This window comes from Mauremys reevesii, linkage group 10 (assembly GCF_016161935.1).
Source record: "Mauremys reevesii isolate NIE-2019 linkage group 10, ASM1616193v1, whole genome shotgun sequence".
Taxonomy (NCBI): domain Eukaryota; kingdom Metazoa; phylum Chordata; order Testudines; family Geoemydidae; genus Mauremys; species Mauremys reevesii.
This window is the reverse complement of record NC_052632.1, coordinates 81321499-81347007: the sequence shown is the minus strand read 5'-3', so window position 1 is coordinate 81347007 and position 25509 is coordinate 81321499. Positions and strand designations below refer to the sequence as shown.

Here is a 25509-nt window from a genome sequence, read left to right as displayed (position 1 = left end):
AAATACCCAAGAAACCCACCACAGTAGCATTTTACTTCAAAAAGGTCAACTACACAAAAATGAGGAGGCCAGTTAAATGGAAATAAAAAAAAACCCACAAGTGAAATGCCTGCAAGCGGCATGGAAACTTTTGGAAAAACACCATAACAGAGGTTCAAACAATATGTCTACCCCCAAATAAAAAAAAATTGTAAGAGGACCAAAATAAATGCCACCATGGCAAAACAACAAAGTGAAAGAGGCAGTTAGAGACAAGAAGGCATATTTTAAAAAGTGGACATCAAAGCCTAGCAAGGAACATAAACCCTGACAGGTCCAGTGTAAAAGTGTAATTAGGCAGGCCAAAAAAGAATGTGACGAGCAAGGAGCCAAAGACTCAAAAACTAACAGATTTTTTTTTTAAAGTACATCAGAAGTAGGAAGGCTGCCAAACAATCAGTGGTGCCAGAGGATGATCGAGGTGCTAACGGAGCACTCGAGGAAGACAAGGTCATTGCAGAGAAACAACATTAATTATTTGCGTCGGTCTTCACTGCAGAGGATGTGAGGGAGATTCCCACACCTAAGCCATTCTTTTTAGGTGACAAATCTGAAAAACTGTCCCTGACTGAGGTGTCAATAGAGGAGGTTTTGGAACAAATTGATAATGGGACAGTAATACATCACCAGGACCAGATGGGATTCACCGAAGAGTTCTGAAGGAACTCATTTGTGAAACTGCAAAACGACTAACTGGTATGTAACCTATACTTCACAAGGGGGGAGGGAGAGTGCAGTGGTTTGAGCATTGGCCTGCTAAACCCAGGGTTGTGAGCTCCATCCTTGATGGGGCCATTTAGGGAACTGGGGCAAAAATCTGTCTGGGGATTGGTCCTGCTTTGAGCAGGGGGTGGGACTAGATGACCTTCTGAGGTCCCTTCCAACCCTGATATTCTATGAACACAGAATCAACCTATAGAACTTATTACCAGGGGATGTTGTGAAAGTCAAAAGTATAACTGGGTTCAAAAATAAGTTATTGGAGGACAGGTCCATCAATGGCTATTCACCAAGATGGTAGGGGCATAACCCCAGGCTCTGGATGTCCCTAAACCTCCACCTACCAGAAGCTGGGACTGGCCAACAGGGGATGGATAACTTTAAATATCAATAATATTGATATTGCCCTGCTCCAAAGCATCTGGCACCAGCCCCTGCTGGAAGATGAGCTACTGGGCTAGATGGACCATGGATAGTGAGTTCTACATCCTGGTCTTTAGTGAGTGGCTATAAAGAAAAGCCCCACTGAAATGGCAATATAGACACACAGCACAATAAATATAACTGGAAAATAACAAACACATCCCAGCCTGAATCCCTGGTGGACGAATGCAAACTTTATTGCTTCAGTTCAGCTCTTCTCTTACACATCCACCTGGTCTGCAAAGCCCTTTGTTTTAACGCAGTGCCCTGACATTACTTGACAGAATCTGCTACTTTTATTGCGTGGAGCATCAAATGGTCTCACTTCGTGCCTCGTGCTATCGTCTGGACGGGCGTCGTCCATCGCTGCCCGGTGCAGGGTTGGTCCTCTTGGTGTCTTCAGATGCTTGTGGCATTGCTGGCGGCTGAGCCGTGTCTCTCCTGAAACACATCACAGCGAGGAAGCATGGAGCAAAGGAAAATGCCAGTAGGAGGCTACTTCTCTCTGCCTCATTCACTGCAAGGCAGAGGGGGGCCAGCTTCAGTGGGGCACAGGCCTTGTGCAGTGGGGCTTCAATACCCAGGGAACCCAGGCTCCTCCTGCTAATGCCCCATCAGGGGTAACTCCCGGGGCAGGATGGGATCAGGGTGCAATGTTGGTGAGCATCAGTGAGGACAAAGGCAGGCCAAGGGAAGCTGTGCCAGCTGAAGTGTTAACCCCGTAATGCCAGGCAGTGCTCTCACATGGCTGCAAAGCTTGACACACACCACTCGATCTCCCTCCGACCTCCGCTCCACCGGCTTCCTGATCCCCACCTCCTCTGCCGGCTGGCTCACTCCAGTCCTCCGGGCCTGGGATGGGAGAAGAGGGCTGTTGCTGTCTCCTCCCCTGCTTTTGACCCATTAGAGGTGCTGCCATGGAGCCCTGACCTGCACAGTGCCTCATGCCCAGGCCTCCTGCTTTCCCCCGGCGCAGGGTGCACCGCCTGGGCTGAGGGCGTTAGCTCAGGACGGGCTGAACCTGGGCAGCCCACAATGCTGCCTCTCTTTTTGCCTACAAGCCGCTCTCTCTCTCTCTGAGGCTCATGGGACTTCCCCTCCTCTCCCTTCCCTGACATACTGAGCGCTCCCCCCCAGGCTCCCCGCCCCTTAGGTATTGGGGGTTCACCCCCACGTCCCTGCCCTCTGCCCCAAATCCGCCTGACGGAACAGTCGTGGATTTTGACATGTGACTGTTTCAGTCCCTCCCTGCACCGCTGCTGCCTGGTTACCATCAAATGGCCACTTTCCCCCCTCTTCCCCTTCAGCTAACCCCCTGCGATAGCCATTGCCCGGCCAGGAGCAGGGCTGTGCATCCCTGCCTGTACCTTGTGTTCAGACACAGATACAAAGCAGCCTGTCACAGACACCCAGCTTCGCTCTTCTCTCTCTCTCTCACACATACCCACACACACTCTCTCTCTCACCCACCCATTCAACCTGCTGGCTGGTGGTGAGACTCAGAGTACAATAAAACACTTGTAGGGGTAATGGGGGTTATGTTTTTTTGTGTGTGTGTTTCAGTTCATTTCCTGCCTGCAGTTTTCCTGGCAGACCCGGCTGCCTGTTTAAAGGATGTCCAGTGCTGACGCTTGGGTCATTTCTGATCACAATGTCTGATTAACACTCCTTGGACCTCAGGCTTCCCTCCTCTCCAGGGTTTCTTGCACCCCCCTTTATAAAGCAGACAGTCCTGAGCAAGTGTCTGCCCCAGCTGGCACAGAAGATGCCCACCTGGCCACAAGGGAGTTGTATTGATCCAGAGGAACCTGGTGGTGATGGATGAACTACCTGGAGTTTTGTATGCTTGGGTGACTCCAACTTGCTCCTCCCCCAGGGGTGTATGTTTCTGTCCTTAACGTGCTGCATCATATTTGAAGAGTTCTCAAACCTCTGCCCTTCCTAGCTGGTTAAGGAGACACTAAAATCCCAGCAGACCACGCTGGTGCAGGGGCCTTTGGGAACTTGCAGCAGATCTTGCATCCGACGGAGTGGGTATTCACCCACGAAAGCTCATGCTGCAAAACGTCGGTTAGTCTATAAGGTGCCACAGGATTCTTTGCTGCTTATATTTGAAGAAGAGGCTCCTTTGATGGGCTGGCGGACGCTGAAGACGAGATGGAGAGATGAACCTGGATACTTCAGATCAGTGTCTTGGCTCCTGTGTGGCAACCAGTGGCCAGGCCCAGGTTAGCTGGGCGTCTCCGCAAATCCTCCAGAGTTCTGCCAAGTGTCTTGACCCAGCCAGTGGGTCACTCTTCAGAGCCACTTCCCACTATCCGCTGGAAGGTCCTTGAAGGGCCCCTCCAGGGGGGGTTGGGGTTCCAAGCCGGAGTGCATGATGGGAATGATGAGATCATCCATGTTTGGCATCACTAAAATTTTCTGAAAAAAGGAAATGGGACAAAACTAGAACCACGGCATTAAAAAAAACCTTCAGAGGGACAAAGCTGGGAGCTCTGAAGGGCTGATTGGTACCTGTTGCTATTGTCCCACTGGGGCTTAGAACCTGGCATGCAGCTTATGATAAGCAGCAATGTAATGGAGTGGCTAATGCCTATGTGCAGCTCTGCTGGCTGGACTCAGCCCTTCCAGGTTTATAAGGGGTTTATCCCCCTGCCTAGTGGCTAAAGACCAACAAGAGCCGTAACCCAGTGGAGCATCTCCTTCAGCTCACTGGGCAGAAGCCTGTTTTGGGATCAGAAGATCTTGTTTCCCATGGCGGCTGAGTGCTGTTTAGCTGCTCACCATGTCCTCAGCAAATGTACATGACCATAGATCTGACAAGACAAGAAGACGTGGCTTTTCCTTGCTGTGGTTGGCCATGCTTAGAGTCAGGGTTGGGCGCTGCTCAGGAAACTGGCAACTAGTTCTCAAACCTCTGCCCTTCCTAGCTGGTTAAGGAGACACTAAAATCCCAGCAGACCACGCTGGTGCAGGGGCCTTTGGGAACTTGCAGCAGATCTTTCCACCTAGGACTTGCCAATGGCCTCAGACCAGAAGCCTAAGAATAAAAGGTAGATGGATAACAGGTCTAACAAGGAATGCAAAAGAGAGACTAACTCGAAGCATGTAGCACCTTCAAACTCTTGGAGATGCCCCTAGGATCTGAACTTGGCTGAATCTCTTTGGGATGAGAATCAGGCTGGTCGGCTCAGGAGCCAAGGCTGTCTCACCAGCGCCTTCTGGTTTCAGCTGGTTGGGGAATCCTATGAGAGCAGCTGCTCTTGGAGCACTTCATTGATTTGAATCAAACCCCTAAAAAGTTTAGCTCGTGTTTTCCAAAGAGGCCTGAGTCTGGTTTGGTTTCAGCTCTCTCCAGATTGGCCTGAACCAGAGCGTGGGCCTGAACACCACTGAATTTGGAGATGCCCAAACTCTATCTCCTTCCTTTAAATGAATCAAAACCCGGGATCGAAATACTGCCCAAGCTTCAGGTTTGCAGCATCTGGCCCCAGACTTTGCTGGCCCATCTTTACTTTGTTTAGCTCCCACTTGCCCCATCCTTGGTTCTGATCCATCCCCAGTGCACTCATCGTTCCTCTCCCAGTGCTCTGGGCGCAGGTACCTGGAATTCATGCTGCAGCTTCCTCTCAATCCATTCCGTGACGTGGATGAAGGTGACTTCCCGCTCACCCAGCTTTGGGTGGACTTTCAGCTCCAGTTGAGGAGGGATTCGGAAGCTGTACCTGGAGGGGGAAGGAAGGAAGCAGAGACCATCACAAACTCCTTGTGCTCCCGCAGACGTGGCCTGGTGACAGGGGAGTGCAGTCTCTATGGCCCATACAGCTGTTGGCCTCTCTGCTGACAGTGCCAGAGAAAGGGCCAGTTCGGGACACTTGTCCATTAGGAGGTGGGCTGAGACCCACTGAACAGCCATCAGACCATAAGAGATTTTTGTCATTAGCACTACCTGGTGCTGGATTTGAACCCCTGACCTAGATGGGAAAAGTGTGACACATCTGGCCCAATCCCCTGAGCAATCCAGGCCCTGTTTTGGGAGAATATTTCTGCCCATGTTGAGTTTCCTAATCCTAAATCTCAGGCCGAAACTCCCTGACCATGTTCCACTAAGCTCTGGGAAGTAGAAGCCAGGCTCTGTGGCAAATCACCGCGTGGTGGGACCCAAGGGTGCTCCTACCAGATTCGGTCTGTCGGGGGTGGAGGAATGTTCACAGCCAAGGTCCCGGACAGCTCCTGGACTTCCACAGTCAGCAGCAGCGGCGTGTTGGACACCTCCTCGATCTTCTTCTTGATGAACTCGTTTTCAGTGGCCTTCTGGAAGTACTTGGACTTGGCGATCTTATCCACGAAGCGCAGGATCTTGCGGCTGGTGCTGTTGCTGCCGCCGTGGCTAAGCAGGGGGAAGAGGAGAGTCAGCGTCAGCCTGAAAAAGGGGGGCTGTTCCAAGGCAGGGGGCTAAGCTGGGGCCTCGCCTCACTTGGTCCCCACCCCATTCATCCTGAGGGCACCTCTCACTTCCTGTAGAACCCCCCATCCCCCAGTCCATGACACTGCGACACTCCTCCAGCAGGACCAGGCCACCCTTCTCCGTGGCTCCCAGGACACGGAAATCCACCCAGCAGGAGGCGCTGCAGGTGTGAGACTCTCACACTCCTACGACTCTTCTCCTTCTAGATTTCCCTAATAGCTTCATCGGGGAGACGACAACGTGCCTTTGCAGGACGTCACTGGATCTCAGTGATCTAGCCAGCGAGCCAGCCAGCCGTCCCCTGCTCATCCTGTGGTGTCTAGCGGCTGTGATCCCGAATGGCTCCCCACAGGCAGGGCTAGCTAAGGAGCCCCTCTTCTGAGAGGGGGTTGTTTGACTGCGATGCGGGAGACCTGGGTTCTGACTCTGCCATGGCTTCGTTGGGGGATCTTGGGCAAGTCACTTACCCACTCTGTGCCTCAGTTTCCCCATCTGTGAAATGGGAATGATGATTGTGACCTTTTTAAAGTGCTTTGAGGGAAATTGCCATAAGTGGGCTAGGGATTATTATTACTATTTTATTATTAATTATTTACCCTTCAGCAGGAGGGGGGACGATCCTCTCTCCCAGGGCTCCAGAAGGCTCTGCTGCAAGGACGTCTTCCTCGTCGGAAGAGCCGGCGCTGGATGATTCTGCATCGCTGTCTGCCAGCAGGATCACCCGAGGCTTCGCCCTGCAAGCAAAGAGGGAACGGGTGAGTCCCTGGGGGGGGGAGGGGTCCTTGTGCTGCGGCACCCGCAGACTGCACGGGCCTGATCGCTAGCCAAGCCTTTACCCACAGCTCTTTGTATAAGCCCCCAGTGTGCCAGCGCTCTCTCTGGTGTCAGACAGACAGACGCCAGCAGCAAAGGCTGTTGGGGCTAACATGGCCCTGACGTCTTCCCTCTAGCCCTGCAGCATGGGCCAGGTGCTTGGGAAGAGGAGCCAGTGGCAGGGACACATGGCAGGGTCACCTCTGTTTCTTATACCAGGATGAACCTGGATGCAGCAGGGTGTCCTGGCCCTTTAAGGCTACAGCCCCGGGACAGCCTGTTCTCATTTTAAATGCAGAACCAAGGCGTTCTGGGCCTTACAGCTCCCAGGACCACTGGGAATTGTGGGTTATTATAGCCAGGCATGTTGGGAGGAAGGAGGAGGATATAAGCAGATCTCTGACTCTTTCCCCCCAGGACAGAGAAGAACAAGGTTTGGGTGTGTGTGGGTATGGCAAGGCTTGCAGGCTTCTCTGCAAAGGGAAACAGACAGAGAGGTCTTATCGTTGCCTGTAGACCTGCAGGGACCCTGGAGAAAGTGGGTGAGCAACTGAGGATTTGGGCTCTGGCCCGCAGGCGAGATTGGGGTGTGTATCTGTTGGTTTTCCTGCAGGTCCCTGGGAGACAGAGCGGGGAGTGACTGGAGCAGGCTGGCCTGGTGACCCAGGGGAGACTTCATTTGGACTTTCCTTACCCCAGCCTGGGAGGAGTGTCATTTAGCTGAGCAAGAGGGAGATGGTATCAGAGGGGAAACTGAGGCAATGGCCACGCCTGACACTGGAGAGGTCAGAACCTGCTACAATGGGGCTCTTCCAAGTCAGTTTCTAAGGTGAGGGGATTACTGGGACTTGACAGGTCCTGGAGCTTGAGGCAGACAATGGGACTTCCCGAGCTGCCCTGGGGGTGAGAGTTTGGAGGTGGACACCCAGCCAGGTGCCATTAAAGGGGCTCTGAAACTCTTACCCAGCGCTGTCTAAGTGCAGGAGAGTCTGGGCAGCTGGCTGGCTTGGGGGCTCCGGAGCCATCTCCCATGCAGGATGCCCCAGCTGGGCTGATCTCCTGGGAGTTCTTCATGCTGCTCGCTGGGTTTGCCAGTCCATGGTGACCCCAGCGGAGGCCAAACGGCTCATCCGGGCATCATGCCTGGGTCTCTCTTATTGCACGGCTTGTGCTGATAGCTGGGGCATGACCCTGCAGGCAGCATTGTTCTCTATTTAAGTCCTTTATCGAGGGATCTCGGCTTTAACTTCCCTTTAAGAAGAAATGGCCTGGTGACGCTGACCTACATGCAGTGCCAGGCCGGGGAGGATTTTGCAGGGGGAATGCAGACTGCCAGCATTGTGGAGGAGGGGTGTTAGCTGGAGAGTTGTTATCTAGTGACCCCCCAGAGCTGTACTGGGGGAGGCAAAGGTTGATGCTGCTCCCTGCCTGAGTGCATTGTTAAAATGCAGCTAAGTAAGGAGGCTTGTCGCTACCTTTCCTGTGTCAGAGCGATGCCATCCCCTTGCCAGGGCTGAGCAGTTCCGCGAGGCGAGGGATTTGGAGTGGTAGGGAGGCAGGGAAATGCACGCCTCGCAGTCGAAACCACGCAGAGTCATCTTGGCTCTGAGGTATCGCAAATCCAGCATGAAGCTGGTGAAGCAAAGAGCTTTGGCTCCAGTTGCAGAGAGATTTAATGCACCGCTGAGCGTGACGTTAAAACTTTCATCGAGCTGCTTTCTCTCCACTCCCTCAACCTGTTTTCTCCATTCCTCCAGCGCCAGCCTCTCCTCTGTCACTCTCCTCCCTGTGGCTGGTGCAAGAGCCTTCTCCTCTGCAGCACTTGCCAATTGGAACGGCCTCCCTGGATCCCTCTGTCTCATCACTCTCCTTCCCCTTTCAAATCGCAGCAGAAAACATATGAGGCCTTGCTGAGCCCCAGTGTAAGTGGGTGCACATCCAGGAATTTCACTGTGGGCGCTGTGCCAGGGCTGAATTTGGCCTGGTCTTTTCACCTTTGCTATATCTCGCGAGAGACAGAACCTCTGAATCTCTCTCCTTGTGCTATTTGTGATTTATCTCGGTAAAGCACTATGGGGATGTACATCTTATGCAGACGATCCCTGGCAGAATATCCCCACGTCCTGCTGGGATGTACAGCTTTCCAATATCCCCACCCGCAAAAGCTGCAACAAAGCAGGAGTGACCGGCCTTAAAGTCAAATGCTACCCCTGGATCCTTAAAACGTAGCCCCTGGCCACCTCCTCCCCGTGCAAACCCAATCAGCTGCCGGGCCTTCGTGATGGTGAACTCAAACCACAAGCAATTTCTCTTCCTGCACTAAGGGAGACAGAAGCGAAGCAATTATTATGGCTCGGTGCATTTACCCAGGATGAAAACAGGATCAGAAGCAAGGTAGGTGCTGTCCCATCTGGGCTCCTGGCAAGCAGCCCCACATGCGACAAAGATCCTGGTGCTGCGCCTGACACTCCCATCATCTTCCATCAGAGGGCTGGCCCAGGAGAGGATTCTTGTTACAACCTGCAATTCCAGCTCAGCTCTACCTCTCTGCTCCAGACCCGTCTCCTCCTGTCCAAACATCTCGGCCTGTCACTCTGACCTCTCCTCGTGGATGTCTAGCTGTCAGCTCAAGCTCAACGTGGCTAAACAATGCTTTTAATCTTTCCCCTCAATTCCCCCCCGTCATAGCTCCTTTCTCGATCACCATGACAACACCACCATCCTGCCTCTGACTCGCATCTCTCTCAAGGCTCCTCGCATCCAGGCTGTGTCTAAGTCTTGCAGATTCTTTTTACATACGTGGTAAGGTGTGGCCTTTCCTATCCATCCACGCAGCTAAAACTCTCGGCCAGCAGCTCATCATCTCTCAGAAGCTGCTTGTCTTCACTTTCAACCCCCAGCCTACCTAGCATCTCTCACTTGCTACTGAGATGTCAGCTCCCATCTGCCCATGATTCCAGCCACCATTACCTACTCATTACTTTTTCAAACAAGCACATTCGTGCTTTCTCCCATCACGTCTGGGAGAAGCTCCCCATAAACACCCACAAAGCTACCTCATAACCCTCTTTCGGATCTCTCCTCCAAACTCTCCTTTGCTGTTGATGATGGTTCGGCCTCTGAGACGACTGCCTATCATGCTGACCAGTCTTGTCTCGTGTATCCCTCGCTCTGTATCCATCAGTCGTCTCTTGTCCTAGATTGGGAGTTGGTTGGGGGCAGGCACTGTCTTTTTGTTCAGTCTGTACAACAGACTCTTCCAATAGTGCTAAGTACATCCCAGCAGATCACTCTCTGATGAATAGGTGAAGGTTTGCAACATGCTGTGAGAAGGACGGGCCAGGTGTATGTGATTAGTATGATTCATTCACGGCTGCTCAAGTACAGCAAAAGCCCAGGCTAGTACAAGTTTCCTCCATTCCACCATCTCGGAGACAAGATCGTGTAAGTGGGCTGCAGCAGATCCAGTTTCTGTGCTTAACCAGCCCTTGGCCTCTCAGCTAGCTTTGCTGGCTGCATTGTGAACACAAGTCCACCACGAGCTAGACCAAGATCCACCACCTTATTTCATGTACTTCCAGATGGTAAGAAGAGCACTAGCAACCTGGAGTTGCATTTGAACCAAGAGGGAGAGGCCAGAGAAGACTAAGGGGGGTGGGAGGCATGATAACAGTTTTCAAGTACATAAAAGGTTGTTAAAAGGAGGAGGGAGAAAAATTGTTGTTCTTAATCTCTCAGGATAGGACAAGAAGCAATGGGCTTAAATTACAACAAGGGAGGTTTAAGTTGGACATTAGGAAAAACTTCTAACTGTCAGGGTGGTTAAGCACTGGAATAAATTGCCTAGGGAGGTTGAGGAATCTCCATCATTGGAGATTTTTAAGAGCAGGCTGGACAAACACCTGTCAGGGATGGTCTAGATAATACTTAGTCCTGCCATGAGTGCAGGGGACTGGACTAGAGACCTCTCGAGGTCCCTTCCAGCCCTATGATTTTATGACGTTTGTCCCCCCGCAGACTTCTTTTTGAAGAGCAGGACGCAGCATGGAGCAAAAGCCTCGTTCCTTCTATGCTTGTCTTTCCCATGCGCTTTACGTTATCTGGAGCAACTCAGAATTCACCCACTTCTGGGCTGTCCCCTCTCCTCGCCTAAAGCTGTTCCTGTTACAAAAGGTTTAACTTTCCAGCCCATCTGTGCTTTCAACAGGGCCCAGTTAAATGGAGAATGGGGCCAGGGGCTCTGTGCCCAGGAGCAGGGTGGGAATAACACCAGGCCATGAGAACATTCACAGCTCCAGACAGAACGTTTTGTCCTGATTTAAAAAAAACCCAAAGTGGCACATGGGGAGGGGGCAGATTTTTGTTTTGATCACTGATAAAACGATTAGAGATTAGTACAAGTCTGGAATGAGGCTGTCAGCTAACTCGGCGCACAAGCTGGTCATGACAAACAAGCCACAGGCACGCGCTTATCTTTTTATTTTATTAATGACTCTTTCCTAGAACTAACTTCCCAGCTGTCTCCATCCTGCTCAGACAAATGGAAAATATTCAGCACAGATGGCCTGATAAAACCCTCCAAATTGAGTTGATTTATTTTCATTCGACTTATTCCTTCTGCCACAGCTGGATGGTATGTGACTCCGGACGGCCCCTAGTATCAGACACCTTGTCCCATTGCTCTGGAATAATCCGATCTCTTCTAAGACGCTGCTTCAGATCAAGACTGACCAGGTTCCTTCTGATTAGAAGGCGGCGTGATGAGAACATGGAGTTAAATCCATTTGGCCTGTGCCACCCGGCAGGGAGGTGAGCTGTAGATGTACAGGTCTGCTGCCCGCAGAGCCCTGCAAAGTGCCTTCAGACCCATGATTTTGCAGACTGCACTGAATTATAAAGCGCTTTCTGTTCAGTGTAGAGACAGAACAATGCAGCGTCCTGGGTGCCTTGAATTAATTCACAAAGGCTTCATCGTCACGTCAAAACCCAGTGCTCTTACTGAGCACGGCTACAGAACTGACTACCTTCTGGAGGAACAGTTGGACCAGGGTCTCTCCCGCCCTGATGTCACTAGGAGGGTGGTGAAGCACTGGAATGGGTTCCCTAGGGAGGTGGTGGAATCTCCTTCCTTAGAGGTTTTTAAGGCCTGGCTTGACAAAGCCCTGGCTGGGATGATTTAGTTGGGCTTGGTCCTGCCCTGAGCAGGGGGTGGGACTAGATGACCTCCTGAGGTCCCTTCCAGCCCTAATCTTCTATAATTCTATATCGCAGGAGTGAAGGGCCCAGTAACGCTTTAGTGACTTACCCTTCCCCATCAGCAGCCGCCTGCCGACTCTCCTCCGCCAGTGCCTCTTTCCCCAGCTTGCACAAGTTCATCTTTGTCTCCAGTGTCATCTGTAGGGCGCCGTTGTAGATGACTTCCAGGTCCACCCAAAGCCCTGCAGAGAGGACGGGATGCAGGTGACCCACGGTCCCATGAATCTGCGGTGTCTGGGAGGATGCAAGGTGCCTGATACAAAGCCTCATTGGACTTGGTACTTGGGAAAGGTGCTGGCCCGAGAGCCGGTATCACACGGGCAGTACCAGCTTCCCCACGCTGCCTCATCACGGTGCCTTATTCGAGACCGGGATGGACCACCTTTTGGGAGGAGCCCAGCATCTATCTATCCAGCCTTCCCTCCCTCAGCCCCGTTGTGCCTGCCTCTCTATTCGTGACCCTGGGCTGCTCTGCTGAAACTGCCAGCAAAGGCGCCTCATGCAGGGACGCCAGCCCTGTGGGAAGTGGGGTCCGGTCACTGACCCTTCTCACACAGGCCCCTGAAGAGCCACCAGAGGAGAAGAGCCTTTGTTTACACCTCAATGTGAACAGGTGACATAGAGTCTCGAACCCTGGAAACTGTGGAATTTACCCTGTTCAATCAGCCACCCTGGCCTTGGCTGGGTAGCAGCTGCCTTGCTGCTCCCATCATACAGGGAGGCTGCTCCGGAGGCAGTGCCCTAGGCTGAGAGGCAGGAGGCGCTGAGTTAAATTCCTAGCTTAGCCACTGTCTCCTGGGGTGAGTCACTGAACCTCTCTGGGCCCCACCTGTGAAATGGGGGTGGGAGAGAGAGAGAGAGAGTGTGCGTGTGTGTGTGCGCGTACATACACACAACCTCTAGCACTGTGGGGCCCCTATCCTGGGCGAGGCCTTTATCCTGACATTAATAATGCAGGATCCCTGTTCCACACATTGGGTTCTTGTGACGCCCGTAGCAGGGACTGCACTGCCCTGGCTTCTGGCTGCACAGAGTGATTATTACTGTGCTGAGTCGGCCGCCGGCAGCAGGAAGAGGGCTCTGTTTGAAGGCTCAGCGTGGCCCCTTTATTTTCCGCTCCTCTGTCCCCTTTACACCCGCCTCCTGGGAGTGTGGGCGGCGGGTCGCGCATTCCCAAGCAGGCCGTGAATGCTCTGAGTCCCTGCGTGCTCTCGCCTGCTTTATCTGAGGCTGCATAGCTGGAATGGAGACCGAGGTGCTGGTGGGAGATCGGGAGGGATGCACGGGGACGTGCATGAGGGATGGGGGAGTCAACACGAGCTTTATTCCTCCATGGCACGGAGTCCCTGGAACAGTGTGTGGGGATGAAATATTAATCCAGCGCTTCTATTGAATGAACTCCTGGGGTGGGGGAGGATGACCTTTTTAGAGGGGATAACTGGAGACTTGGGAGGGTTGACGTGCTGCCACAGCTGGGCTGTGGGATGCCTAGGATGGAGAAAGACTGGTGCCACAGTCTAGGGGATCCAGCGGCATCTCCCCCAAATGCACCCCATTTTGGGGAAGGGTTTGTGACCTTCCCATAAGCCTTTGTTCCAAGCTGTGCTTCACTGTGAGTGGCTAACCCCTCTGCTACCCTCAGGCTGGTTGCTACGTGACTCTCCAAGTGGCCACCTGTATGGAACAAAGTGGGTGTGGGCGTGGAAGCGCTGGCTGTGGTGCTTGAAGAGTTGATTCCGGCGCCCTGCCTCACTGCCTGCCTTTCTCCACACCCGGCCCCTCCCCATGCTCCCTCCTCTACTCCAAGCCTTCTCTTTCCCTGTCCCTGAGGCAGTCCTGGGCTCTTCTGCCACTTGACACACTTCTTCCTTTCCGCTAGGAGACTGCCAACTTGCCATTTCCCCAGGGCTCCCCTGGGATGACACTTAGCAGCGTTGACAACTGCCCTTCCCTGTCCTCCCATTGCAATGGCCCCCTCAGGGAAGGGGCCGATTGGTTTTGGGTGTTCTACTTGCCCTGTTTTCCACCAGGGCGAGGGGCTCTCACTGCCCGGGGGGTGGGTTCCTAGTATATAGCACCCCCAATTATAACCCTCCAGTTTGTAGTGGCCCCCAGTTGTAGCTGTCTCCGTTTGGTTCACTGACACAACAAGGCGCAATGGTCTCAAGTTGCAGTGAGGGAGGTCTAGGTGGGATATTAGGAAACACTATTTCACTAGGAGGGTGGTGAAGCACTGGAATGGGTTCCCTAGGGAGGTGGTGGAATCTCCTTCCTTAGAGGTTTTTAAGGTCAGGCTTGACAAAGCCCTGGCTGGGATGATTTAGTTGGGGTTGGTCCTGCTTTGAGCAGGGGGTGGGACTAGATGATCTCCTGTGGTCCCTTCCAACCCTGATAGTCGATGATTCTATAAAATGCCCACTTTGGGTTTCTTTTGTCAGTCAATTAATGATGGAGGAAGGTGCTGGATTGACAGCCCTGCAGATCAGAGGCCAGAGCACAGGGAAGCAACAATGCAAGCTTCTCCCTCACAGCCCCCCCCAACGTGTCGCCACCCTGATCCGGGGGGATCCCTCCTCGGAGTGACAGCAGAGGTCAGTCTCTGTGGAATACTGGACTGTAGGATAATCTGGTTGTGGGTGCATTAGCAATGCCATAGGGCCGGACCCAAAGCTCCCGGAAGTCAGTGTAAAGCTCCCATTGATTGAATGCTCTTTGGATGAAGCAGGCAGTGCCATCGCTGTGGTGGAACCAGGCTCGTGTCAAATAGTTGCCACCAAGTAACTTTTACAGACTTGTTGCTCTAAAATGGTCTTTGTCCGTGGCTGATGGGCACAAGGGATGGTCACTCTTCATGAGGATGCTTTAATCGTCCCAAAACATGTTTTTTAAAAAAAGTCTTGAGCCCAGTTCCTACATTAATGCAAAGTGATGGGGGCTAAGGCCTGGCGCGAATGCACTGAACCGGGTGGGAGGGGGCCCTTACCTTGGTTATCGATGATCGGATTGGAGGCACTGAGAACGAGGGGGATGGATGTCCCCATGTCCAGCTCAGTGAGAGTGAGCTCGTTCATAAAGTACGGGAGCTAGGTTGGAGCGAGAACAAACGAGAGCGATTAAACCCAATCTCCTTCCAAACAGATGCAGAAGGGAAGCTGCTTATTAATCAGAAATCAGAAATGAGGCTACTGGGCTGTTTAAAGAGGCCCTGGCCGAGCTGTCCAGCAAGGATATGGGCCCATCTCCGTGAAGCCACTACAGTAGGATGAGCATTATTCCAGCTGTAGAAATGAGAGATGGGTAAGATCTACTGGGTCCATCCCCCAAAGCCCAATGCAGGATTGTTCTCTATGACAGTTGGTTTCTGTAGGTGTAGCTGCTACATTTTTCTGCGTCTCAAACAATTCTCCCCGCAAACTGTGCTCCAGTCTAGCTTTTTTTTTTTTAAAGTCACCCTCCATCTCCATCTCACAGGTATAGACTTGCTGGATCTCTGAGGTTAAAATTTTAATTAAACATGTCATTAAAACCGGACAACTCATAACCCAGTGAAGAACAGTCCTGGGGGAGGGCAGAGTAGAAAACCCTTTAGGAGAAGGGCTCCTCAGAATGTCTGAATTTGTACCCTGGCTAATACATGCTGCTTGTTCCATCCATGCTGGCTTACAGGATGGAGCATAAGCGTCTCCAAGTACTAACAGAATCCTAGTGTTCATTGAAGGTTCAATATGAGGCCTCTCCCAAAACCAATCTACTTCAGAACTTTTCTAACTGATTTCAGATGGGCACATTTCCCCATACACTGCTCTCTGCCGACATGCTTTGTCCCTGCCCTGGAGAGAGGCCCTCTGGGGGGGAGGGGGAGGGAGAGGAGATTGCCATCTCTATGGCCCCATTTATTCTTGGCCTCCCTGCTGAGAAAGCCAGTAAAGGAACCCATTGTGCTAAGGGTTTTGTCGTGTGGATGCCTGTCCCACTAAGAACTGATCTGAGACCAGCTTGTGCCCAAAGGCAACCAGAGCCAGCAGCAAAGGGCTCTCCGTCACTGCTGACCCAGGCTGGGTTTGAATAAGTGCTTCCCAACTGCGCTGTTAATTCATAGATTATAAAGCCAGAAGGGGCCATTGGGATCATCTTGTCTGACCTCCTGCATAGCACAGGCTGTAGGACTGTCCTGAATTGATGTGAGCTTGCGCGTGTCTTTGAGAAAAGCATCTAATCTTGATTTTAAAAGATTCCAAAAATGAATTCTCAATTCCCTAATAAACCCTTTAACTTTAATGATGAACCCTGGCCGTAAGGTTTCCTACCAATTCCCCAGCCAATGAGACAGGTGGAACACCATGAGGTTCTTCTGCAAGGGAAAGCAAAGATCCATAGCGTCTCACCTTGATTTTGCTTAACTTCTTCTGGATCTTGTTTGACACTTGGTCCATCCAATATTTCTCCCTCAGGAAGTCCCAGAAGATTCGCCCAACCAGTGCATTCATCCAAGCTATGGACAGTTCACTGCTGCCATTCATTTCCCTGAGGAACTTGAAAAAGAGCGTGCGTGACAGAGAAATAAGAATATCTGAAAATGGGCCACGTATACGCTACAGAATGAATGAGACCAACAAATGCTGATGCGTAATGTAAGTATCAGATCAAATGAGTGTACAGTACTATCCCTGCCACTCACATACTGTATTTAGAAAAGACTATATATATATATATATATATATAAACATATCCCCAGAGGACCTGATCCCCAGGGCCGCAGCACCTTGTGCAGTCATTCATATCCAGGGCAATGTGAGTGAAAAATTTCAGATTGTCCGCATACTGGACTGCGGAAGGTGCAGAGCAATGAGGAAACCGGCCCGTAGTAACTAACTATACTGTACCTCTGAGAGAGACACAATTATCGGCACAGGCATGTAGCATGGTCTAGTGGTTACAGCAGGGGAATGGGCACAGAAAAGGTTTGGGATCGAGTCCCAGCTTGGCCTCTCAATATCTCAGTTTCCCCATCTATAAAACAGGGGGGAGGAAGATGAGATTCATGCACTTTTTGCATCACTGTGTAAGGGAAAAGGATGGTGAGGATGATGATAACTTGCAGGTGCTTCCTATTTACAGTAATGTATCATGGGCCGATTAACGGGCATCAACAATATAGTGGATGAAGCCAAACAACGAAGATGGAGGTGACTGGGGCATGTGTTGAGAATGGATGCTGACAGACACCCTCGTATTGCCCTACGATGGACACCACAAGGAAGAAGGAGGAGAGGTAGACCATTGGGGACGTGGCGAAGGACCATTGAAGAGGAAATGAAAGGTATGGGAATGAAGTGGGATGAAATCTGCTGTCTCGCTCAAGAACAAAATGAATGGAGGACAGTGGTTGGCGCCTTATGCTCCACAGGGAGTGAAGAAGAAGAAGAAGAAGAAGATCATGGGCTGACTAAACTCTGAGGCTGAAGGCCCGGGTGCTTCTGGCAAACACCCAAACTGGAGACCGAAAGGTGTGATCTCACTACTCTTCCAACCCAAAGAAGCTCACAGAAGCATCGAGACTTGCAGGTGCTTCTCTGAACAGCCCTGCCAATCTTATGGGTTTGCCTGTCAATGGACTCTGATTCATTATTGCTATTGTTTATTAGTTATATTATCATAGCATCTAGGAGGCCCAGGTATTCACATAAGTCAGCTCTTCAGTATCTGGAGAGACATGAAAGACATGATTTTCCCTTACACGGAATGGGCTCTTGTTCACATCCTTCTGCTTACACCCAAGACAGGATCTACATTCATTCTTTCTTTCCTATTAATAGCTGAAAGTCTCAGAGAAGAAAATACTATGAAACAATGGAATGGGATCCCAAGGAAACCTGGAGTCAATAAGGAAAAGCTAACAGAATCCACGCATCTCATCAAAGGACCACCCCACTCTCATGGGTTGGAGTAAATAGGAAAAGAGAGCGATAGATCAACAGAGACTGTCCTGAAGTCAATGAACCTGAAGATTCTGCCTTATTTTTCAGTGTGTCAAAAATATCCTTCCAAGAATGCAGCCTGTGATGGAGTAATGGGTAACATGTAAATGACAGGGACATTCCTAAGTGTCTGGAATAATAATTGATTCACAATTAGCAGAAATTAATTTCTATGTTGACTAAGTTGCCATAACATGATGCATTCTTTTTCAAGTATTTTATGAGTCTATGAGATGACACTGTGGTCCCAGCTATAACGCAAGTATTAACGGAAGCACCGACACTGATCTACCCAGCTCTTGAGAACACGAATTTATGAGGTCAGAGAATTTATGGGGTCAGAGCCATTTCTAATACCCCCCTGTTAGTTCTTTATGAACATTGCCTTTGTTTAAAGCACTGTCAGGAAGTGCAAATGCGGAGAAGTCCTTGAGTGGTTGTGGAATTTGGCCATATATTGGATGTCGTATTGACACAGGTAGCTTGGGAGATTCTAGTTCCAGACTAGAGGGCCTAGAAAGGATGAAGTGAGCTGAGGGGCATGGGCAAATCTTTTGTGAGAATTCACGGGTCTGTTTCTCTAAGCATCTGGATTTCTTACCAGACTACGCCATTGGCTTCACTCACCTTTTGGGGGGTTGGGCTGCCCATGGCGCTGTGACAGGGGCTCTGGAGAGGGCTGGTGCCCGTTTCTGGCTGGACTAACCGGGACATGTAGGTGCTGTAATCCAGAAGAATCTTCTGCCGGACGGTCCCAGCTAGATCCTTGGGTCTGAACAACGAAGGGATGTCGTCCGTGCTTCCTCGGCTGCTGCCACTGCTGTTGATGCCCTTTCCTGAAGGGCTAGAGAGCTGGTTGGGACCGAAACCTGGGAAACAGAAACAAATGGAGCTAGTGCTCTGGCTGCGTTCTGTTGAGGTGAGTGGAGAAAGAGGAGCGTTGCAAGCGAATGGCGTACAGCAAAGCCAGACGGATGGAAGGACAGACCCATCAGCACTGAGAGTAGGTCTACACTTCAAGCTGGGGGGGAGGTTTTCCCAGGTGGAGGAGACGGACTCACGTTCGCTGTGCTCGAGCTAGTGTGCTGTCAGCGGGGTGCCGCTTAGCGGGGCGAGCAGCGGGAGGGGCCAGCCACCTTGAGTACACGCCGAGCATCTCAGATAGGTACATACTCAGGGCAGCTAGCCCCCTCCCACCGCCGTGGCTACGCTCTCTGTATAGCACACCAGTTGATCAGAGCTACCGCAGAGACGTCTCCTCAGGCTGGGAATCGCCCCCTCCCCGGCTCAAAGTGTAGACGCTCTCTGAGATACAATTGTGCATCTAGGAAAGGGAGGAGTCTTTCCCTGCCCAGGAGGAAGATGCAGAATGCCTGAGCAGTAATGATCAGATTTTTCTATTCAACTTCAAAGCATTTGCCACACTTCAGCCAGTTAATCCTCATAACCCCCCTATAAGGGCAATGGGTATCATTAGTTCCATTGCACAGACAGAGAAACCGAGGCACAGAGTGATGCAGCGACTCACTCAAAGCCACAACAGGAGTTGGAGCCAGGTTTAGAATTCAGAAGTTCCTGGTTCCTAGTCTGTTGCTCAGGCCACCAGACAGTGCCTCTCTCCCAGTCACCCATGCAATACACTGCGTGCCCTCTGCATATCTCTGCAGGTGGGCGAGGCCTCGGCAGGTGCATCCAGCATGCTTTCAGCACCCTTTGCTGCAGCTCAATCAGGGGTAGTTGTTTATAGAGCTGAGTGAGCTTTGCCGTCAGGGACAATGAATCCGGATTGCATCCCACCAAACTGAATCAGCTTCTGAAGCTAGTTATTATTTTTCTCAACGTAAGGACTCTTGCTCAGAGTTTTACTGGTTGCCATGAATATCGAGATTTTAAAAGCCTGGTACCTCCCAATAAGCCTGCCATGTAGAATGTCAGCAAATCTGTTGCTAAAGAGTTGCTGAAAATGCTTTTAGGCTGGGGCATGGGTTGAAGCTGATCGGTCCATCTACCACCAGACATCCCCCTCTGTCTTTCTCCAGATTTAGTGCTCGCACAATTGGGCTCAACTCCTTTGACTTTAGTGGGATTATATCTGTTTACCCCCATGGTGGATTTAGCCCACAGCAAGCCGATTAAAGCCCATGGCTATAGAAGTGACCTCCTCCATTGGATTATCTGTATTTGCCTACATGCAAAGAGGCCACCAGGGGCCGAATGTTTTACCAAATTTGCCTTCACTCCAGCTGGCACTCTGCACCTCGTGACAGTCCCCTCGGGAGGCTGTCATGAGATGTTGGAACCACTCTTCTTTGTCCCTTCCTGTTCTTCCAAAGAGGTAGAGGGTCCTTTCCCGGAGGTCCCCTGGAGGCTTCAGGGGGACGTCCTGGCCCTGTGTCCGAGTCATTTTCAGGCTTTCATCTCTTGGGAGCTCCATGTCATGCTCATTTGAGCTTCTGAAATTCTGGTCCTCTTGGTCTGGGAACAGAATGCAGATGGGATATTTCTTGTTCCACATCCTCTTTCGGGCCAGGCCAGGTGGGAAGAGAAAGACCTGCAATACCAACAAATGCTGTCAGGCAGGGAGACTAAGCCATGGGGACACGGAGCTGTTCCTTCAACCTGGGGAGTGCATATGTTCTTTGGTGTAGCCTGGTGGGACAGGGGAGACAATCACACGGTGCATCCAGCCACGGGGACTCTCTTTAATGGAGACACGGTGAAGGAAGAGCAATGGCCTTGCTATGATGAGTCCAAAGGGCCAAAATGGTCCAGCTGGGCTGAGAAGGACTTACCAAATGTTCTCACTGAAGGCCAAAACCCATCCATGATGTGGCAGGATGAAGTCCAGCATGAGGCCTGTACCACCCAGCCCCAATGGGACGAGTTCAGATTCAAAGCTACGCCCACCTGTCTTGGCTCAGTTTAAACTAGGTGCTTTCAGCTATTCTGGGGGACTGTTCTATCTCCTCTGGCAGAGCCCTACCTGGGCATTGCTCATGTCGTAGTGCCGATGGCTGACAAAGGCCACATCGAGGGTTTCTTCTTCGAAGGTGGCTCGGCGCGGGACGTTGTTCTTGGGGTAAGAGAGCTTCATGGCGGAGCCTTCCAGCGTCACAAACACCGAGTGAGTGAGCGACGGGTGGTAGATCTCCGGGTCGTAGAAATACATCTCGTTCATCCAGCTCTGTAAGGGAAAGTCTGCATGAGATTACGTCTTGCAGCCATGGCCGGCTAGTGGATTTACGGTGGGACCAACCATGGTATGTGCTCCTTGCTGCCTACAGTGTGGTGGGGACTGTTTTTTGGGCTGGTCGCTTGCACTTGGAAAAGAATTGCTGTGACACGCCCATGAGAAATGTGCTATCGAGTAGGAGGGGATGAGAGTGCAGGTAAGGTGTGATGTGACGTGAGTGTGAGTTGGCGTGTGTGTGCGTGTCGCACGTGGGGTGGCCTGGGGTGCACAAGTGCACACACACATGCGGGGAGATGTGTGTGCTGAGTGGAGAGGGGGAAGGGGTGGGTGTGTTCACGGAGGTGTGTGAGTGTGCACATTATCTTTCACCGGCGTGAAGCCACAAGGACAAATAAAGTGCAACTTTTCAACAGCAACTCGGCAAATGAACCCCTGGACCCCAGCCCTGCTCCCCTGGAGATGAGAGGGGCTTCGTCAGCGCCGAGCGATCCGGCTCGACACACGTCTGGAGACAATGGGGTGATAAAGAATTCCCTTTGAACTAATGTGACACTTAACCAGCAATGTGAAATCATGGCACGGACCTCCCAAAGCCTGCGTCCGCTCGAACGTTTCGGTGACCTCCAGCGGATTTGCTCCTTTCCAAAACACACAAGGCTCAGCCTCCTGGCTGCTTTGCCATTAGCCCGCTCCTCACCCTGGCCCTGAAATATCGCCCAGCCAGCGCACTGCGGCGGCGGGACTGGTAGCTGGGACTTTTGAGTGGTGCACACACGATCCAGTCCCTGGCTCAACAGGGTTCGGGGAGTTACTGTGTCATTAATCTCCTGCTCAGTGTCTGCCCCGCCTTGGCTGCGGCTCAGCTCCCCACCTTGTCAGCCCAGAAGGAAGCATTTCCCTTCCCCTGCCTGACGTCCAACCCTCTCAAAGTAATTCATGCTGCTGCCTTTCTAACCCGCTTTGCTACCTACCTGGCACTGAGTAGCCTCCCCCACTCCTCTTCATGCCCAGCTGCTTAGCCTTCCACATAAGAGGCCGGTCTCCGTCCAGCAGCAGTGCTTTAGGGAGGAAAGATGGGCACGGGACTGGGACTCCGGAGTTCCTGGCTCTGCTATAGCGTCCTGTGTGACCGTGGGCGTGTCATGTGCTCTCCCTGTGCCTCAGTTTCCCATCTCATTACCATGACGGGGATAACAGCACTGCCCTACCTCCCAGGGGTATGTGGGGATAAATTCATTGTGTGGTGCTCAGAGATGGTGGTAATGGGGGCTCTAGACCTGAACAGACAGAGCCCAGCTGAGCTAAAGGAGGATGGTAGCTGGGGCGGTGCAGTAGGCTGTTGGAGTTGCTGGGCCTGGTCGTCACACGCACTGAGCCAGTGGATTAGATTCACTCTCCAGCAGCCAGCCTAGTCCCAAATGTCTGGGGCCCACAGAGGTTCCTGTGGCAGCCGGAGTGCTACTGTGTGGCGGGCACTGTCTGCATGCACCCAAACGCTGTGGGGATGATCGGCACTCGGAGCACGGCTACCCGGCCCTGGAGTTGCACGGGCTGTGCACATTACAGAGCCGTGGTCTGGATAACTGCTGTTCTCCTGGAGCAGACCGACCACTGAGCGGGCATCACCCCCCCGCCTCCCCAGAACATATCTCCTACCTTGAGGACATCTGGTTCCTGTGGCTTCCTCGTTAGCAGCTCCGAGCGCAGCTTGTCCTGTGGGTGCCGTCCCTGCTGGGGAGCCAGGGAAGGCTTTGGCACGAACAGCAGGATGACCAGGAAGCCCAGCACGAACCCACAGGCCAGTCCCAGACAGAGGCCTGAGAGGTAAGGGGGCAGAGGCAGGATGAAGTAATTGTAAGCCAAGATGGCGACGCAGGCGAGGGTTTTGCATGGCACCGGGCTGGCAGGCTGGGCTGGGGGGAGCTCGTCCAGGGGCTGCCGCAGCTGCGCCTCCTCTGGGCCGTTCTCGCTCTGCTCCACTTCCACCACCTGGATTACGTCTCCACAGGAGCAGATCTCATACTTGCAGTTCAAGGCGGGCCCCCACTTGTGCTCCAAGGGGAAGCCGTCCTTCGCCTGGGTCCTCCGGATCGCTTTGCTCGCGTGCTCTCCCGGCCAGTCGCTCTCCACTTTCCCGGGGCTGGGCCTAGCAGCCTTGGCGTCCGCATTAGTGCAGTCCCCGCTGTGGCTGGACGGGGAGTCATGGACGTAAGCACCGGAGTGGGGCAGTTTATACTTGGCCGAGACGCTGTTCTCGTCCCCGATGATTTTGCTGAGCCTGCTGAGAGGTTCCTGCATGGCCTCGGAGAACCTCCTCTTTGTGTCTTCGAACTTGGCCTCCTGCACCTTGAAGAAGCTGCCTTTGCTCTCCGAAGGGGAGATATTGGGGGAGGAGGGAGCTGTCCTGGAGTCCCCATCTCTGCTCTTGGGCTGGGTGATCTGCCTCCACAGATGCACGTTGAGCTTTGAGTCTGACTTGGACTGCGTCACCTCGGGCTCCAGGTGGGAGATCTCTGTCGAAATGGACTTGACCAAGTTCAGCAAGGGCTGGGGCTTGAGAGGGCAGCTCTCCTTGGCTTGTATCTCGGTCGACAGGGACTTCACTAAGTTAATGAGGGGCTTGGGGCCCGGGGAGCCCTGCAGATTCGGGGGGGCAGTGGAGCTCTGTGGAGAGAAGCCAGGCAGGTGATAGAGGGGGATGTCGGTCAGGAACCCCAGCTCTGGAGGAGAAGCTGGAGGGAATGGCCTATGGAACGAAGATCCATGTTGGCCTTCACACTGCCCAGTGTCCACATACAGAACAGCGTTCTCAGGCGAATTGGCAGCTCCTTCCTCTTCATCCTTATCCAAGGTGAAAATCAACTCACTCCCGTCCAGGTTCTCCCAGTCCTCTTTGCTCCTGGCGCTGGCGAACTGGCTGGTTATCTCTTGGGAACTGACCGTTGGGTCTCTTCGCTGAGGCGAGCCCGGGGGAGAAAAGGAGGCAGGAGAAGAGCCCTCTGGCTCCAGGGACGCTTTGGCGTGACCAGCCATTGTTCACATCACTGCTAGTGTTGGTTCTGTGAGGAAGGCACAAATGAATCAAAGCGGGTCAGAGCCCAGCTCCTACAGCCCAATTGACATAACTGTCTAGGAGAACTAGATGGAAGGGGGGGGGAACCATATAGGTGACACCCCTCTAGTCTCCCCTCCCCCCACATGAATAGGCACTACAGTCATGGTGTTAATATGGAATATATTATACCAAATATAAGTGTTGGGTAACCATGGCAAATTGTATTATGCTGATTCTCGCTCACTTATGCTAAATATTCCACAATACCTTGGAACAGTATCACAGCGTTTGTCCTAGGCAGATAGGCAAACTGCCAAAGGCAAGACACAGGAGTGTTCTACCCTGGCACAGGTAGGAAGTGCCTTCATGGCACCGACTTTGGAAAGGTGTGTTTCAAAACAAGAGAGAAGAGGGGCTCAGCGGAGTACCAGAAGAACAAGGTACACAGCCGATAGGTGATTTTTCAGTCTTGGGGGATGTGCATGGTTTTATGGCTCCAATCTTGCGAAAGTGTATACGCGTGAGTAACTTCACGCACATGAGCTGTCTCGTTGAATTTACTAGAACCACATCTATGAGTTAACTTATTCACATGCTAAGTCTTTGCGGGGTTTGTAGTTTGCTGTCACATGCACATGAATAAATAACAAGGCGCAACTCCTGACACACACAGATAACACTGACAACACTAGCCCGGACGCTTTACCTTATGCAACTTACTTTAAAAAAAATGCAACATGGGATTTCATCTGTAGCTTTTTTTTAATCCGTTGCACGTTAGAAATGATGCCAGAAATCTAATAATTCTACTTGTGTTTCGGGGGCAGTTTATCCTACAGCACTATGATTTATTGCTGGTGACTGATCTTCTTAGCCTCTTATGGCTAATGGAAGAACAAACCGCCAAGTACTAAACAGCATTATCGTACTTTTCTAATTGTGTTGCTTGCTTAATAGATATTTGAGTTTAAGCCAGAGCTACCCATGTGTTCCACTAGCTTTACATTGACAAATGGGTTTAAAACTCTATATACGGCCCCAATTCAATTAAACAAAAGCTTGTGTTGTAAGAGGAAAAAAAATCCATAATCTGAATTTTTACTAGATTTACAAAAAGTTTAGCCTCCCCCTCAAAAATTACTTTGTTTTACCAGAGAATTGTTCAAGTCATCATAAAATATTGCCAGATCGCTGCATCCAAAAATATCAAACTAACACAACAACCCTCCCGAGCTCTGCCGAGCAATTGGTCAAAAAATCAGGTGGGAAACATTATGAATCATTATTCGCATTTGTGGTTATGCATTATTGGGAGAGGAAGGCTGTTCCGATGGCTAAGGCATTGGACTGGGACTCGGAAGAGCTAGGTTCAATTCCGGACTCTGTGCTGACTTCCTCTGTGACTCTGGGCAAGTGACGTAGGCCCAGTTCCTTGGTGTTATTTAGGCACCTAAGTCCCATAGAAATCAATGGGAGTTAAGTGCCGAAGTACCTTTCAAGATCTGTGGTCTCATTCCCCCCACTGTAATATGAAGATATTAACGTTTCCTTTACGGGCCCC

The 25509-nt window shown here is 51.7% G+C and overlaps 1 protein-coding gene across 1 annotated transcript; it reads right to left on the bottom strand.

Moving 5' to 3' along the window:
- Positions 1 to 1402: 1402 nt before the first annotated feature.
- LOC120374122 (testis-expressed protein 2-like) lies at positions 1403 to 23926 on the bottom strand. Its single transcript, XM_039493387.1, has 11 exons — positions 22550 to 23926; positions 20684 to 20884; positions 19924 to 20251; positions 18328 to 18569; positions 16108 to 16254; positions 14706 to 14805; positions 11772 to 11904; positions 6250 to 6387; positions 5363 to 5575; positions 4790 to 4910; positions 1403 to 3606 (listed from the first exon to the last, which is right to left on the bottom strand). The coding sequence occupies exons 1-11, from the start codon at positions 23924 to 23926 to the stop codon at positions 3481 to 3483; spliced, it is 3126 nt and encodes a 1041-aa protein (XP_039349321.1). The 3' UTR covers positions 1403 to 3480.
- Positions 23927 to 25509: the final 1583 nt, after the last annotated feature.

Bases quoted from the DNA above. Each gene is read 5' to 3' on its own strand.
- LOC120374122 (XM_039493387.1), bottom strand. From the start codon at position 23,926: ATGGCTGGTCACGCCAAAGCGTCCCTGGAGCCAGAGGGCTCTTCTCCT. The intron at 11,905-14,705 runs GTAAGGGCCCCC...TCCTCTCTGCAG, and splicing joins TCCGATCATCGATAACCAAG to GGCTTTGGGTGGACCTGGAA. The intron at 4,911-5,362 runs GTAGGAGCACCC...TTCCCCCTCCAG, and splicing joins CCCCCGACAGACCGAATCTG to GTACAGCTTCCGAATCCCTC.